The 17,893-nt window shown below is 42.9% G+C and overlaps 1 protein-coding gene across 4 annotated transcripts in view; it reads right to left on the bottom strand.

Annotated features, from left to right (window-relative positions):
• The window catches only part of ADAMTS14 (ADAM metallopeptidase with thrombospondin type 1 motif 14), a 308,652-nt gene that overhangs the window by 39,427 nt on the left and 251,332 nt on the right, over positions 1–17,893 (bottom strand). For all 4 annotated transcript variants that reach the window (XM_068257867.1, XM_068257864.1, XM_068257865.1 and 1 more), the window contains exons 15-17: positions 8,888–8,971; positions 4,762–4,925; positions 1,106–1,271 (exon numbers count right to left, since the gene is read on the bottom strand). In XM_068257867.1, coding sequence (XP_068113968.1) covers positions 1,106–1,271; positions 4,762–4,925; positions 8,888–8,971 — 414 coding nt within the window. The remainder of the gene's footprint in view (positions 1–1,105; positions 1,272–4,761; positions 4,926–8,887; positions 8,972–17,893) is intronic.

Genomic DNA, 17,893 nt, shown 5'->3' with positions numbered 1-17,893 from the left:
CTTTAAGTTTAGATGTCCAAACCTTTATGTTGTACTTTCAAAGATATTGTTCAATAAAAAAAGTTATAAGCCCATATGCAATTAACTTTTTCTCCTGAGTTTTCTCCGAAGAGATAATTTTTCATCTTCTATTTAAAAAACTTTTCAGCACTTTCTAACTGAAAAAGTACCAAAAATTAGGTGAAAAAGTATTATCAAAATAATTTTGAGTATTTTCTAGATTGCTGGTGGTTTAAAGAGAACCCGAGGTGGCATTTTAAAATCTTAATAGGACCCAGAGGCATGCCCTGTGTACAATGACATGCCTCCGTGTCCTTGCTTGTGCAGATGCCCTCAGTACCCCCCCCTCCGGTCTCTGCTGTCCCCCCCCCCCCCCCCCCAGCAAAAGACAATCTGCTTTTCGCTAGCCTGCTATTTACCTGCACTTGTCAATCATTACAGCCACCCCCCGCCATCGCTAGCTTCCTCCAATCGGAAGTACTTCCTGGGTTGGGGCTTAGCTTCCAATTGGAGGAAGATAGCAAAGGCGGGAAGTGGTGGGAGGAGGCTGTAATGAGTGACAAATGCAGGTAAATAGCAGGCTAGCGACAAGCAGATTGTCGCTAGCCTGCCGTTTATTTTTGCTGGGGAGATAGCAGAGCCCGGGGGAGGGGCTGACGGAGGCAGCACAAGGATACGGAGGCATGTCATTGTACACAGGACATGCCTCTGTGTCCTATTAAGATTTTAAAATGCCACCTCGGGTTCACTTTAAAAGGCATTTTATTGACAATTTTGAAAATATCACCTAGGAGAAAAAGTTAATTGAGTATGGGTCATAGAGTCTGAAAAAAGTCAATACGTCTGAAAGTCAATACGTCTGAAAAAAGTCAATAAGTTTGTCAGTGAATGATAACCGGATTCGTCCTGCCTTAATGGATAGCTAACACTACATTACTCTACTGCTAATGTAAAGAATATGAAATTGCATAAAACCTCAATAAGCCTATTATGTTATCATACGAGTCACTGATGGGGACTTTCAGACATTTTTCTTCGAGGTGTTTTTATATGAATGTACAGAAAGCCATACAAATATGTGGATGCCTTCAGCAGAAGCACTTACCGCCTCCACAAGCTTTCGAGCACTGCGACCAACTTTTAAGTGCCCATTCATAAGAGTCCATTTCCTCCAGTAGCACATTGTTGTTTCCAATCATTGGCAAGAGGTCTTCATGGATAATATATTTATATGTTAGGCTGCTTTTCGGGTCATCCTCTTGAGGCACTGTCTGCAGAGCAGGAAAAACAAAAAGCCCCAAAAAATACAAAAGCGGAATATAGATCACCTTTGGCACAGTTATATCTATTTTTTTCAGCTAAAAAAGAACAGAGATATTGATTCAGCTGCATGAAATCATTTGTGGTCAAGGGCTACTTTGATGCTGCTTTTACATCACAAATGATTAACAGAATATTGCATTTTTGTGAGTTTACTGGGATATGGTTAAGTTAAAGCAGATTTGCCTCAGGCACGTATACATAGGAAGAAAAAGCTCTATATGCCTCTGTGAGCAAATGTAGAGAGAGATGCCTATGGTGGGTCAGCGTTAGTGCTTGATTGTAACTAAGTTGTTGCTTTTCTATAACAGTCAAAAACAGAATAACAGAGAAATATCTTATGGCTATAACTATACACTTAAAGAGACACTGAAGCGAAAAAGAAAAATATGATATGATGTTTTGTATGTGTAGTACAGCTAAGAAATAAAATATTAGGAGCAGAGACATAAGTCTAATATTGTTTCCAGTACAGGAAGAGTTAAGAAACTCCAGTTGTTATCTATGCAAAAGAGCCATTGAGCTCCACGACTTTCAAAGTCGCAGAGAGCTCTGTCTTCTGAAGCTTATTACCTCACGTGTCTGGCTCTGTATTGTTTTTGTTTCTGCAGAGGACAGTTCAAAAGTTCACTAGCCAGCTCTCTAAAATCATTCAGAATGCTGAGTAGTGTGTAAACTGCAAATATTAGAGAATGATGCAATGTTATAAAAAAAAAAACATATAACTGAAATTAAAAATATGAGAATATTTTCTTTGCTATTAATGTTCTATTAACCACTTGCCGACCGCGCACTCATACCGCGCGTCGTCAAAGTGGCAGCTGCAGGACCAGCGACGCAGATCTGCGTCGCCAGCTGCAGGCTAATTAATCAGGAAACAGCCGCTCGCGCGAGCGGCTGTTTCCTGTCATTTCACGGCGGGGGGCTCCGTGAATAGCCTGCGGGCTGCCGATCGCGGCTCGCAGGCTAAATGTAAACACAAGCGGAAATAATCCGCTTTGTTTACATTTTTACAACGCTGCTACAGTAGCAGCGTTGTAGTAGATCAGCGATCCCCGGCCAATTAGCGGCCGGGGATCGCTGTCACATGACAGCGGGGAGCCTGTTAGAGGCTGCACAGGACAGATCCGTTCCTGTGCAGCCTCCGATCTCTCGGGGAAGGGAGGGAGGAGAGGGAGAGGGGGAATCCTGCGGTGGAGGGGGCTTTGAGGTGCCCCCCCCGCCACCCACAGCATGCAGGAGCGATCAGACCCCCCCAGCAAATCATCCCCCTAGTGGGGAAAAAGGGGGGGCGGTCTGGTCACTCTGCCTGTCATTTGATCTGTGCTGGGGGCTGTAGAGCCCACCCAGCACAGATCTGAAAAAACAGCGCTGGTCCTTAAGGGGGGGGGGGGGTAAAGGCTGGGTCCTCAAGTGGTTAATTACCCGTACTACACAAACAATTCATTATATCATAATTTTTTTTTCCGCTTCAGTGTCTCTTTAAATTAAAGAAGAAATTTAGCTAAAAGGGGAGAAAAATAAATCAATATTGCAAAGTGAGTTAAGCAACAGAAGAGAGATCAAGAAATGATTGATATTCGCCACGTAAATTCATGTTATTTGATCTACAATCAGCCTGCACATCATCATCTTTACTACTGGCAGACATGAAAAAAGTAGACAGCACCAACTACCATTATCTATAGCCACATCCCCTAACAATACGATAGGCTAAAAGGTTGTTTTTCTTTTAAAGATATATATAAACATAGAAGGAGATACTGGTTTCTTTCTGATTTAGCCATTTAAATTATTTTTCCACTCATTTTAATATTTGCTTTGTTGCATATCTCAAACACACCACAATTGTGCTGTACACCCATTGGGCCTGGCAGAATCACAGTATTTGAAATAGTGAAAAATGTGATCACATCGCAGTGCGATTGCGTTTCTCAGTGGAAAAGGGCCCTTTGGATGGTAATCAAAAAAAGTGATTTGTGGGGAAACTGCCATCAGAGGACAGTAGGAGTGGCATTCGGCAGCAAGACAAGAGTAGCTGATGAAGAAGAGAGTAGAATAATTGGAAAATAGACAATAACTATGAACTTCTTCTAAGAGTACCTGCTGTTTCCACTTATTATTATTATTATGATTATTAGTACAGTAGGGGCTCAGTTATCTGGAGCTCAACCAGAAGTCTCAACCAACCAGCACAAATAACCATTAGTACACACAAGGATGAAAGCCATCTTCTTAGGCTGTTGGTGGGCTCTGCTGTGCTTAAAGGACAACTGCAACGAGAGGGATATGGAGGCTGCCATATTTATTTCCTTGTAAACAATACCAGTTGCCTGGCTAACCTGCTGATCCTCTACCTCTAATACTTTTAGCCATAGACCCTGAACAAGCATGAAGCACATCAGGTGTTTCTCACATTATTATCAGATCTGCTTGTTTTTAGTGTTATTCAGACACTACTACAGCAAAATACATCAGCAGGGCTACCAGGCAACTTGTATTGTTTAAAAGGAAATAAACATGACAGTCTCCATATTCTTCTTCTCACTTAAAGAGACACTGAAGCGAAAAAAAATTATGATATAATTAATTGGTTGTGTAGTATGGATAATTACTAAAACATTAGTAGCAAAGAAAATATTCTCATATTTTTATTTTCAGTTATATAGTGTTTTTTATAACACTGCATCATTCTCTAATATTTGCAGCTTACACACTACTCAGCATTCTAAATGATTTTAGAGAGCAGGCTAGTGAACTTTTGAACTGTTCTATGCAGAAAAAAAACAATACAGTGCCAGACACTTGAGATAATAAGCTTCAGAAGACAGAGCTCTCTGCGACTTTGAAAGTCGTGGTACTCAATGGCTCTTTTGCATAGATAAAAACTGGAGTTTCTTAACCCTTCCTGTACTGGAAACAATATTATACTTAGGTCTCTTGCTCCTAATGTTTCATTTCTTAGATGTACTACACATACAAATGATTATATCATATTTTTTTTCGCTTCAGTGTCTCTTTAAATTGTCCTTTAAAAACGAAGTTCCATAGCTCCCAAAAGGATTATATACTTTCAATTACTGAATTTAATTGAAACATTTAAAACAGAGCTTGTGGCATGTCTATAGAGTGGGGTATAGTACTGTATTAGCTTGGCCTATTTTTAACATTGAGTCTCAAGGAAGCAACCAGAAAGCACACTTATCTGGCATCAGCCAATCTCAGTTAGTGCCGAATAACCAAGACTCTACTGTGGTAGGTAAATTTTTAAGAAGCTATGATAATTTATGCACAGGTAAATTCCCTCCTCCTTGCGGGTGCGGGATGATGGGCACTGATCTCTAGAGCCTGTTATGTAACAGGCTAAATTACTAGTTTTATTAAAATCGGTTCAAACTTGAAACAAGTAAATGTTGATGAGAAGAACATTTGCCATCTTACCACGATCACTATAGGCTCATTGAGAGGCCCGTTTGTTTTCACACTTTTCTTGCCTTCCTCAAAGGAATATTCCCACTCCAGGCCCATTTCTATGAAGGTTCTTGATCTGCTATCCTTTCCTTTAACACTCAAGATAAAATTTCCGCTAACTTGGCTTTTAATAGCTGAAAAAAAGAAGAGGACAACATTCAAAATCGATGTGCAGAATGACATATATCCTAACCTTCCTGTGTGTGGTTTCTTGAAGGTGAGCTTTGTAAAGCACCTCCTCACATTTGCAAAGGCCTGTCAGTGTGTATCTATGGTTCAGATTTTTGTTCAACTTGCTGAGAGTATTCTGGAGTTACTGAGGCTCCAAAAAGTGTCCTGTGATAGTTAAATATGCCAACACTTGAAATAATCACTTTAGATCTCATACTTGAGGATGCACATTTAATGTAGCCACGTGTGAAATTGGGCTCTGGATGTTGTTGACAGTAGAATATTTGGTTTGCCCAACCTCGAGGTTTGACCCGTCTCTGTCAGCAAAAGCCTTCCTAATCATCCAACCATACCCCCTCCTAAAACAAATCCCTACCCAACCTTAAATCTCCCTAACACAGCTCTACCTTTCCTAAACATCTAAGCCTAACTTCCTCTCTCTGACTATTATTATTATTATTATTATTTTTATTTATATAGCACCAACATCTTCCGTAGCCCTGTACATTGTACAAAACAAATAATGGGGAAGAAATATGCACAGGAAATACAAGATGACTATTAATTGTATTCTCCCCCAACTTTTGTCCCCAACACTAATCCTTCTAAAACTGATCTTAACCTTAAGATATAGCCCTATCGTAATATCCAGGAGCTCATCTATATTTTAAGGTGTACCCGAGCCAACATGTGACATGCTGAGATAAACATATGTATGTACATTGCAAAACATATTAATAACCAGGCTGTTTTAATTGTTTAATTTTGCTGCCTGAAAGAGTTAATTTTCAGGCATGCAAGTGACAGCTTTTGTCTTGTCGGTACCTTGTCAGGCATGTAGTAAACATCACCGATAAGCAAATTACAGCCATAAAAGTTCTCCTAGCAGAATACCACTTCTGAGAACAGAGGCAGATAGAAAAAAAGTCAATAGTTCATGTATTTTCATTTAGGGACACTTAATGTGCTCACTGAGCAGAGACAACAAAGCATTCAATTTAATTTGTAAATGTTTAAATACAAAATAAAACCACGGGATAACTAAAAAAAAGGGGTTATTTTTAGAGTAGGAGGATAAATACAGTTGTTTATTTCATCAGTTCTTTTTGATCTTGGGTTCATTTTAAATGAGGATTGGTGAAATTAAATGACCTTATTCTGATATCCAGTGCTAGGATACATAATAGCCATGCTCCAGCACCCCGTCACATTTTACTTTGGAGCCAGCACCCGCCACCGAAATTAACATAATCAGTAGGCAACCCATATTAACTGGTTTGACTTAAAAGGGTCACTTAAAGAGAATCTGTATTGTTAAAATCACACAAAAGTAAACATACCAGTGTGTTAGTGGACATCTCCTAAGTTTTTAAAAGTTTGTTTATAAACAAACAAAATGGCCACCAAAACAGGAAGTAGGTTGATGTACAGTATGTCCACACATAGAAAATACATCCATACAAAAGCAGGCTGTATACACCCTTCCTTTTGAATCTCAAGAGATCATTTGTGTGTTTCTTTCCCCCTGCAGCTATCACCCACTGAATAGTGACAGGCTGTTTCTTCCTGCAGAGTGCAGACAGCTCTGCCTGTATGTAATTCCTCAGTATGTGAAAGCCCAGCCAGCTCAGAGGATGATTTATCCAGCTTGTAAATTGTTTGTGGGATAGAAATAAGGAACGATGGGATGTATATATCATGTTGAGTAAAACAGTAGCACAATAGCTCTCTATACATGATATGGATTGGACAAATCTGTAGGAAGTGGTATCCAATAGTAATAGCCAATGCTAGCAATAGCAGATGTGATAGGACCCAGAAGAAAATAGAAGTAGTTTGTCCCTAACCTGTTCACTGCTCTTTTTATCAATTCATTTTTGTTCTTTACCCAGTGAACACCAGACACTTGTATTTAGATGGAGAAGAAGCTGAACTCTACCCCACTCATTTTGGCACATCGAAAACATTGCTTACTCCATGAATCTGACCCTGGTGTCATGAAAATGCCTTCTGTTAATGCAATATAAGGCCTCTTTCACACCAAGACGTTGCGTTTTAGGAGACGTTAAGGTCGCATAACGTGCCCCTAACGCAACGCATGGTGGTGTTAAAGTTGGACGTCAGATTGAGCCACGTTATGAGGCTCTTGGTGCTATCCTGTGAAGTCCGGATCTTTTCAATGATTCAGATGATTCGAATCAGATCATTGACAAGTTCCGGATCTTTGAACCGAATCTTTGAATCATTTTACTAGAGAAGCAGGAAGCAGGGGTGCAGCAGAGTGAGAGGTGCAGGAGAATGAAGGCACATAGAGGGTGCTAATGGGGCAGGGAGAGATGCAACAGGAAGATTGTGCTTGTGCACAGAAGCTGTAGTTCCTCTTTCTTCCAGACATCCACTGTGAACCGAATACTTCATTGTGAGGATCCGGATGATTCAACTCACAAAAAAGATCCAAAGATCCGAATTGTTCATGATCTGGACAACACTACAGCGCAGTGAATATTAATTAGCCATGTGGCTAGGAACAATAGCGGACTCTCCCCTTACTGAGCATGTGCAAACAGTCTAACGCAGCTAAAACCACCTATAACGCACAGCATGCTGCACTTTCTTTGAACGTCCAGCGTTACACTGTAACGCAACGTGGACACTGTGAACAGCCCATTGATTTTTCATTACTGTGAGTTGGGCTGCGTTACAGGCTGCTCTAGCGTGCGCCTGTAACGTCCCACTGTGAAAGCAGCCTAAAAGATGCAACAAATGATTAGCTTGAAAAAAGTGCCTTCTTTTGCAAGATTATTCAACAGCAATCAACAAGTGCAAATGTTCAGATTATGCAGTACCCCACTTATGAGAGCAATTCTGTGGGTAACAGTTCTGCTTGTTGTGGTCAAGTGACTAGAGCTCCATAGTACAATTCCAATGCTTTGTAGCCAGAATTATTTAGAACCCTCATTGCTACTTTAATGTGTTTCATGTGCAGTGAACTAAACCAGCTCACAGGACTTTCAGCAAAATATGTGGGGGAAGCAAGCATGATGCTCTTTTTGTGAAACATTAAAATGGGATTATACTTCCAAAATTATACTCCAAATCTAAAATTTCAGTGATTACTCTTAGTGACATAAAAAACATTTGAAAGCATTCCCATGGACAGCACAGTGGTGTAGTGGTTAGCGGTCTCACTTGCAACGCAGGGTCACCAAGTCAACATCTGCAAGGAGTTTGTATATGTTCCCCCCATGTCTGTGTGGGTTTCCTCTGGGCACTCCAGTTTTCTCCCACATCCCAAAAACATACAGATAAGTTAACTGGATTCCTCCTATATTGGCCCTAGACTACGATACATACACTACACAATAGATACATACACATAAGACTCTGGTAAGGGTTAGATTGTGAGCCTCTCTGAGGGACAGTTAAGTGACAAGACAATATATACTCTATATAGCGCTGCATAAGATGTTGGTGCTATATAAATACTAAATAATAATAATTCCCAAGCATTCCCTGTATGTACAAGTTTGCTTATGTCTGGTCATCGGCAAATGTAATCATTGCAGGCAAGAATCTTTCTGTGCCTGAGTATTCACTCTACCACCTCCTTTTCTGCTGAAGTGACTCAGCTGTTTCCAGGGTGATTTGTGTACTCAAAAGAGGGAGAAAGACACAGTCAAAGAGCTTAAGCCGACAATTATTCAAAGATGACCAGAGATAAGCAAGCTTCTTCTGCTCTCTGCAGTAAAAATGAACATTCTTACACACAGGAAATGCTTGGGAATGTTTCCTTTTTTTTATTTAATGTAACTAAGAGTAGTTACCAAAATTTTAGTTTTGGGAGCATAATCCCACTTTAAGCCATTCCTCACATTAAGCAGATACATGGTTCACTTTAGTGACATTTAGAAAGATTTTCTCTTACCAAAACTGGTGGAAGAGCCCTCGGTTTCTTCTATATGGATGTGCCTGGATCCAGCTGGGATCTCAAACATCTTTAAAACACCCGCTGAAATGACAAAAGTAAGAATGTGTAATACTGAAATATATACTGTGACAGTGTAGCCATCCACTTCAGTTTTCACTATTCAAAATGTTAGAATACAATTCAATCACCTATTAAGGGATTTTTTGTGCTTTTTAACAGGGATGTATTAAAAACTGTTTTGGTACCAATGATGGTTCTGAGAAAATGTATCCTAACATGTATTTTGTAAACTGAATTGATGGCCACCAGCAGGGGCGTAGCAATAGCCATAGCAGCCATAGCAACTGCTATGGGGCCCTGGAGCAGAGGGGGTCCAGGTTGTGCTTGATGTTGCACACTATTAACTTTCCTTTGTTTCTCCACCTTCTGACTTTGTCTCTTAGCTCTACAACTATACACAGTGTATCTGGCATGGGAATGTAAATTGCCCAGTCAACTCATATCTATAGGGTAGGGGCAGGAGGCATTGCTCAAGAGTGCCTAGAGCTGAGGGCCCTATGAAAATTTTGCCATGGGGCCCCATAGTTTCTAGCTATGCCACTGGCCAGCAGATTTAGCCAGAAAGGGATCTATTACTGCTAAACACTGCAAATTGTGTTCCATATGAAATCTATTAAAAATCTTTAGGACTGCCACCACACCTTTATTCCACTCAGGGCCCCAGAGCCGGTGATCCCCGCCCCCTAAGGTCTCCACCAAGTTATAGAGCTCCCCAAGTCCTTGCAGAGTACTAGCAATGATGCACACTTACCTACCCAGCCCTCCCATGTCCTCCCGCATGCCTCTTCTCCCTGACCTGTCAGCATGTATGTACTCATGTGCTGCTGGGTCATGGAGAAAATCGGGAAGATGAAGACAGAAGAGCACAGACTGGAAAAGCCAATCAGATATTATAGTGGTGATAGATTTCCAGCAAATTTAAGGAAAGTGATGAAATCAACCCCCCAAAAATCTATACATATATGGCCAGCTTTGATCATACAGAACACAATGTTTCTACATACTGTAAAACCACTAGCTTTTCCTTAAAGAGAACCTGTACTGAGTACAAATATTTAAAATAAACACATGAGGTAACTTCAAATGAAAATTACATAGTTACCTTGCCATCAGTTCCTCTCAGAAGCTCACCATTTTCTTCTGACAATAATCCCATCCAGTTCTGACAATATTTTGTCAGATCTGAAATATATCAGTTGCTGTCAGTAAAATATCAGTTGCTGCCAGTTATAGCTGAGAGGAAAACGGATGTACCAGGCAATGTCCATGTTTCCCTATGGCTCAAGTGGGCGATGTTACAGTTTAACTGTGTGCTGACCAGAAAGCTGTTATGGGTAATGGCTATTTTCAAAATGGAGGACGGAATATTCCCTTGATCATAGTGAATAAATAGGACGCAGGACAGGAGAAAGACACTGAGGAGTAGACTACATGGAAGGTAAGTATGACTTGTGTATGCCTATTTTGACTTTTATTTTCAGTACAGGTTTTCTTTAAGCATTTGCTTTTGGTAAAGTGTATAATAACATCACATAGACCAGTGTTTCTCAAAATGATTCATGCATGTACTACTTTCTTAATATTTTTTCATAATGGATTTACTAAACCAACTTGATGTACCCCTTTAGACCTACGGAAGTCCCCCTTAGGGTTCTATTGCCATGTGTTGAGTACCTAGGACTTCATTCATGTCACGTTTCATGGGATACGCTAAATATTGTTCTGTATGCGGTACAAATACTTGTGCATACACTTCCTGTAGACGTTTAAACCATAAAAGTCTGGTTCACATGGACTGCTAAACCACAATGTAACTGTAAAACTGTGGATTATAAATCTCCCAGTCATGTTCCAGGAAAGACTTATGGAGCAGACAGAGAACCCTGACACAGGGACATACCTTAATACAGTGGTTTGCACTTCAAGAGAACATGGACATGATGAATATTTATGCCAGTGGAGTGAAGTGTTGCGTAGGCGTTGGTGTGATGTTGGTCATCACTATTGAGACTGAAAACCATAAAAAGGAATCCGGCTGGACTCATTAAACAAATAACTTTCAAACCAGTGACTTAACTATACTTAAATTCCACGTCATCACCTTATAACCTTGCTGACTAATACTACCCACGCTACTTATGTACTTATATGCGGTTGGCTTCAAAAATCCGGACTAAGAACTACAGTATGTAAAATGATATAATCCTAAATTTCCTACTGCACTGAGTCAAATTTTTCATGAGTATATAAAAAAAATGGATTTTCCTACTGCAAGCAAGTTACTAATATTGCTAGTACCTTACTCTGCATAGAAACATCCAACACTAGTAGTCACCACATTTAACCATTAATGCTCAGATTGGGGTAATGCCTGATGTCTGTACAGACATTCCAAGTGTCCTGGCCTGGGACTGATTTAGGACAAATACAGTGGATCAATCAGATTGCCTTGACTTTGCCTTGACTTGCCTGATCTTCACACGTTTGTCTGCTCTGTGTCCTACTCCTTACCTCAGAACTGACATTCAAACACACCTATTGATTGACTACAACTTGATCTAACCCTAAGGCCCCTTACCCACTTGTGTGTTGCTGATCATGTTTTCAGCAACATATTGTGTATGCGATCTGAAAGGACTTCAAAAGTGCATTGTCTGGTAAACATACATGCATTGTGATTCACTGTAAAATTGCAACGCATGGTTGCATGCGCTTTTATGCAAATGCAGTGCGATTCCGTTCATTATAAATGAATGAAATCGTTACCACATCTTGTTAGAAATGCTTGTGATATGATTGTACAGTACATACACTGTGAAGCACAAATACACAGAAATAATAACCTCAGTAGTAACCCACACCAAATGTCAATTGTTATAAGACTAAAAGCATTACAATACAATAGTGTTTCAAGCATTAGCCTTAAAGACAGCTATCAAAAGCTTTTTTTTTTTTTACTAACCACAGTAATAAATAGGTTGCCCCTAGGTTGCAAAAACGTTGCCGACAGCGTCCATGTTCCCAGGGGGACACCGATGTATGAAGTGACAGTGTGGCCATTTGCTGCTCCCACTCCGTGCGCTAAAAGCTGTGTTGCCAAAGCAACATGATACTCAGAGGCAAAAAAAGAAACACTCTTGCTCCTGCTCAGCCCCATCTTACTGCGCACAGCCGCAGTTCTTCACATGTTTGACGATGTTCTGGCAGGGCCAGTTCTATACTTTTTGCTGCCTGAGGCAAACTTGTGAGGATGTGCCGACCCCCCCACCCTGTTAGCCGGCCTCCATTCCTCCTTATTCAGGACAGCAGTGACACCTCCTACCTTCTGCTGTGCAAGTCAAATGAAACACTGCTGCTCTCCTGCCTCCCCCCTCCTCACTCACTGTCAGACTCCTCACACAGCACAACAAGCTGCTGACCTCTTCACCTTGCTCGCTCTCCTCCTGCTTCTCCTCTTACTCTGACTGCATGCTGTAAGTGTAAACACACAGTACCAATAAGCCGCCCCTGTGATCTCTGCACCTGATGCAAGTGTTTTACCTTGCTTCATGAGAGAACCGGCTCTGTGTTCCAGGCCCAACGCCTTCAGTGTTTACATAGGACACCATTTGTAAGGTACAGTAAGGGGGACAAAGCAAATAAATTGTATTTCACTGCTACTGTGCTTAGTTACAGATGTTCTCCTATTTAATATTGTAGTTTGTGGAAAAAGCTATCCATTGATAGTTGTCCTTTAAGAAGCATAAGGGCAAATAATGCAGAATAGGTGCATGATACCTGTAAGTCCCTTAAAGATCATGGAAATCCTAAGTGGTCCCAATATTGGTTGCTATTTGCTAAGAGGTATAATCAAAATTCTGATGTGGCCTCTGCAAGTAACTTACGCAGGCCCTGGCTGCTGGCTTCATAAGTAAATGGTAAAAGCAGTGGCTTTACATTTATGTGATCTCCTTCTGTTTACATTAGAAGTACATAACTATCCAGATGACTGTACAGAAATGTGCTTTTCACAACTCTCCTAAAACATGACTTTTTGATGGGTGACTTGATAAGCTTCTGATCGGAGCCCCCTCAGCTAAACGGCACAGTGTGTGAACTTTAATGTAATGATCCAGTTATTTAAAGTTTATGTAAATAAAATGTGTATGCAATTATAGCTGGTGTGTGTTGTGCTGAACTTCACCCTAGAAGGCAGATCCTGTGTGCCTGCATACATTTTACATTTACTATCATCTTACTATGATTCACACATGCTGAACATCTGGACCGTACTGAAGTTCACCAGCTGTATGTGCCATCTGGAAGCATCATTTGTAGATCAGGGTCTGTAACCTCTGCAGTTTAAAGGAAACGCTGCCTCTGTGCAGCTCATTACATTCTTTTTTTTTTTTTTTTTTTTTTCTTTGCTAAAACGTTAAAACTTTGCTAAACTACTTTAGGATCAAGCTAATTGAAATCTACGCCCTGTTTTGGTGGTTACCTGGCTGGCAGGGCGTAGATTTCAATCAGCTGCTGCTGCGTGTATCCGCCATTTCCGTCGCTCCCGCCGATCTTGCCGCTGAATCTCGACATCTCTCGCCACAGCTCACTTGTTCTGCCTGTCTTTATGACGGCAGAGCGCTGTGAGCGGATCAGGAGCTGATTTCATTGGCACCTGGCCCTGTCTTTCAATGTAAGCAACTCCTATTGGCTTACATTGAAAGACAGGGTCAGGAGTCAATGAAAGCAGCTCCTGACCAGCTCACAGGAACTCTGCCATCATAGAGACAGCAGAGTGGGTGGCCCAGGTTCCCGACATGCAATGGTGACGGTGATTGCAGCGGGTATGTGCAGCGATTCATCGTTATCCATCAGTGTTCCGCCGTTTTTGGTACCAGCGGTCTCTGGTCCTTAAGGGGGCAGAGACCGCCGGTACTTAAGTGGTTAAACTTTAAAGTCTATAAACAGGATGCTTTACTTAAACCATGGGAACTGGGGAAGGGTATTTTCAGCATCAAAGTGTCCTCATGAGCATGTAAGAATCAGGCACTAGCAGCAGCATGGATACAGGGTCATAACTACAAATCATGGGGCTCCCAGAAAATATTTGCAGGGCCCGAAAATGTTCACATCCTTCCCTTGCCTACCCCTGGTGACCCTCACAGCCATGTCGCCCATCTTGCAAGGGTCATAAAACAAGTGTGGACATTGTGGCTGGCTACACTTGTTATCGGTGTGAAGATTACAAACACACCTTATCTGAAGGATGGACCCCTATATCGGAGGTAGTGAAGTAGTAGTTTGGGCCCTCTTACAGCTCTGGGCCCACTTGCTCCCCTGTAGTTCCTCCACTGCATGGATATACCTCTAATATATACAGAATGGGTTGAACTCTTGCATCCCTGTCAGCTGAACAACGGCATTCAGTGATGTGTTTCAATCCACACAAACACTGGAGTGAGCCCTAAAGCCTCTTTCCCAGGAGGATGAACTGCTTGCTTGTCCCGCAGTTCAGCCTCCTGGCTGTCTGTAAGATCCGCCGTGCCTGGCAAGCGGCGGAATGCCGAGAACCGGGCTGCAGCTCCTACTTCCGGGTCTCATCGGGACGCTGAGGTCAGTGGAACGCAGGAGGTTTCTTAGGTATCATTGGATAGGCGGAAGACGCGCTCTCAGTACATGCTCCGCAGATGTAAAGTGTAACTCTGACGTCCTTGCTTGTGTGTCAGCTGATTCAGTTGACATGCTGAATTACTATTGGTTTGTTTGGTATTGGTATTGGTTTGTTTTCGATTCTGCTTTCTGTTGATTGGTTAGTCCTAGTATTTAAACTTGGTGAGCGCCCCCAGTCATCGCCCGTGTCAGCATTAGCTTTGGTTTGTTGCTGGGTAGCGCTCACTGTATACTATTGATTCCTATTGCTGACTTTTGCCTTGCATTTTGACCATGCTTAACCTCTGCTTGATTCCTGTTGCCGACCACTGCCTTATATTGAGCACGCTCAGTGGCATACCTAGGGAATTTGACACCCGGTGCTGATTTGCAGACACCCCCAAAAAATACCAATTTTTTGATAGGAGGACTGACGGGTTGGGGCAGCGAGCGTGTTGCTGCAAATTTCGGGGGATTTGGGGGGAAAAGGAGTCATCAGGATGTTGACAGAGCTAACCATTATGAAACTCTGTACTCTATACAGTGCTGCAGAAGATGTCAGTGCCACTGGCTTCTGCAACAGCAGACTGCTCTGCATTATTGATTAATTACTCTGATCAGTATAAATAATCACTAGTCTAGGGCACTCTGGCCAGTGCACGTGGCTGCTAATGACAGGCAACTTCTGAAGCACTAAACACATCCTGTCACCTCTGCCTGCTAATGTCCCAGCTGCAGCACAGCAATCATTTTCTCCACTCACCCTGCTGCTCTGCACATTCACTCACAGCAGGCTGTGTGTAGAGACACATTGCCCACGGGACAGGAAGGGGGAGGGGTGCTACATCTAATGCAGGAAGTAGTACAGTCCCCTGCACTGCCTGCTGCTTTTTTTCCTGAATATTGCCCAAACTATGAAAAAGGTCCCAGGTGGAAGAACACAGTGACTGAGCACCACAGCGGCACCCCCAACCACGGCTACACCCAGTGCTGTGAGCACCTGTAACCTTATGGTAGGTACGCCACTGACCACGCTTATACTCTGCTGGATTCCTGTTGCCAACCTTGCCTTGTACCTTGACTACACTTTGCCTTGCCACCTGGATTGACCCCTGCTTGGACACGGATTTGCATGAACACTGCCTGGACTGACTTCAGCTTGTCTTTGACTACACTATCTGTGGGAAGTTCCTATCCTGGACTCTCTAACTGCTGCTTGGAGCTCCTAGTTCTTCTGCCACTTGATCCATTTGTCTGGATAGCCTCATCTACTAGGCCTCAGATGACTGTCTTGCAAATAGTATTGTGTTAGGTAGGAGTTTGCGCAGGTGTTATGGATAGAGTTGGGCCGAACCTCCGATTTTAGGTTCGCGAACCGGGTTCGCGAACTTTCGCGGAACGTTCGGTTCGCGTTAAAGTTCGCGAACCGCAATAGACTTCAATGGGGATGCGAACTTTGAAAAAAAAAATAATTATGCTGGCCACAAAAGTGATGGAAAAGATGTTTCAAGGGGTCTAACACCTGGAGGGGGGCATGGCGGAGTGGGATAGATGCCAAAAGTCCCCGGGAAAAATCTGGATTTGACGCAAAGCAGCGTTTTAAGGGCAGAAATCAAATTGAATGCTAAATGACAGGCCTAAAGTGCTTTAAAACATCTTGCATGTGTATACATCAATCAGGTAGTGTAATTAAGGTACTGCTTCACACTGACACACCAAACTCACCGTGTAACGCACCGCAAACAGCTGTTTGTGTAGTGACGGCCCTGCTGGACTGGTGCGCACCATGGCGAGAGTGCAGGTTTTGGTGGCTTTACAGCCCATATGGTCGGCCTGGCTGATGTAGCTGAATGACAGAACAGTGACTGTCCAGCTGATCAAATTTGGTCTGACCACAATGAAGCAACGACCTTATTATCTTTTGTGTGCCCCCCGAGACACTCATCTAGGCGCCGGTCATTGCTTCATTGTGATACGCAAGCCCCTTCACCACGGCAAGGTAATGATCACGAAGGGGAATGGGCGCATGTACATGCCTTTTCTTTTGTTGTTGCAGCTGCCCGCAGTGCAGCCAGAAAAATTAGGCAGTCATGTACACGCACCCGAAAAATTATTACAGCGGCCGCTGCTAGCAACAGGTATGCAGTGGCGTGTTCACTAAACAGGTATACAGTGGCGGGTCCACTGAACAGAACAGGTATACAGTGGCGGGTTCACAGAACAGGTATACAGTGGCAGGATCACTGAACAGGTATGCAGTGGCAGGATCACTGAACAGGTATACAGTGGCGGGTCCACTGAACAGAACAGGTATACAGTGGCGGGTTCACAGAACAGGTATACAGTGGCGGGTCCACTGAACAGAACAGGTATACAGTGGCGGGTTCACAGAACAGGTATACAGTGGCAGGATCACTGAACAGGTATGCAGTGGCAGGATCACTGAACAGGTATGCAGTGGCAGGATCACTGAACAGGTATGCAGTGGCAGGATCACTGAACAGGTATGCACTGGCAGGATCACTGAACAGGTATGCAGTGGCAGGATCACTGAACAGGTATGCACTGGCAGGATCACTGAACAGGTATGCAGTGGCAGGATCACTGAACAGGTATGCACTGGCAGGATCACTGAACAGGTATGCAGTGGCAGGATCACAGTACAGGTATGCAGTGGGCTGAGGGCTCACTGAACAGAACAGGTATGCAGCCAGGAAAAGCTAAGCCTAACTAATCTTTCCCTAGAGACAGACAGCAGCTCGCCCTACTCTCTCTAATGCAGGCACACGAGTGGCCGTAATGGCCGCCGCTGCCTGCCTTATATAAGGGGGGGGTGGGGCTCCAGGGGCTAGTGTAGCCTAATTGGCTACACTGGGCCTGCTGACTGTGATGTAGAGGGTCAAAGTTGACCCTCAGGTGCATTATGGGGCGAACCGAACTTCCGCAAAACGTTCGCGTGCGGCACCCGCACGCGAACCACCTAAGTTTGCGCGAACCACGTTCGCCGGCGAACCGTTCGGCCCAACTCTAGTTATGGACTGGGCTCTGAGTCAGTCACATGGGCATACGGCCTGAACTGTGGATATTGACCAGACAAGCCTGACACTGTCTTTTGGATATGTCTGAGGCGCATTTCCCGGCCAACACAGCTTCCTCAGAGGCTCCACAGAAATTGGAACAGGAAGAATACAACCACCTTGATAGATAATGCTTTTAATTTAAAAAGTTGTCTGGTCCATTGAGGAACTTTTACATCTAATGAGATATATTTGCAGTTTCTTGAAAAAAGTCAAACTGCATTGATGTTTAGATGGT

The sequence above is a fragment of the Hyperolius riggenbachi genome, chromosome 10 (assembly GCF_040937935.1).
Source record: "Hyperolius riggenbachi isolate aHypRig1 chromosome 10, aHypRig1.pri, whole genome shotgun sequence".
Classification (NCBI taxonomy): Eukaryota; Metazoa; Chordata; class Amphibia; order Anura; family Hyperoliidae; genus Hyperolius; species Hyperolius riggenbachi.
Note: the sequence above shows the minus strand (reverse complement) of the source record. Positions and strands in the feature narration are given on the sequence as shown.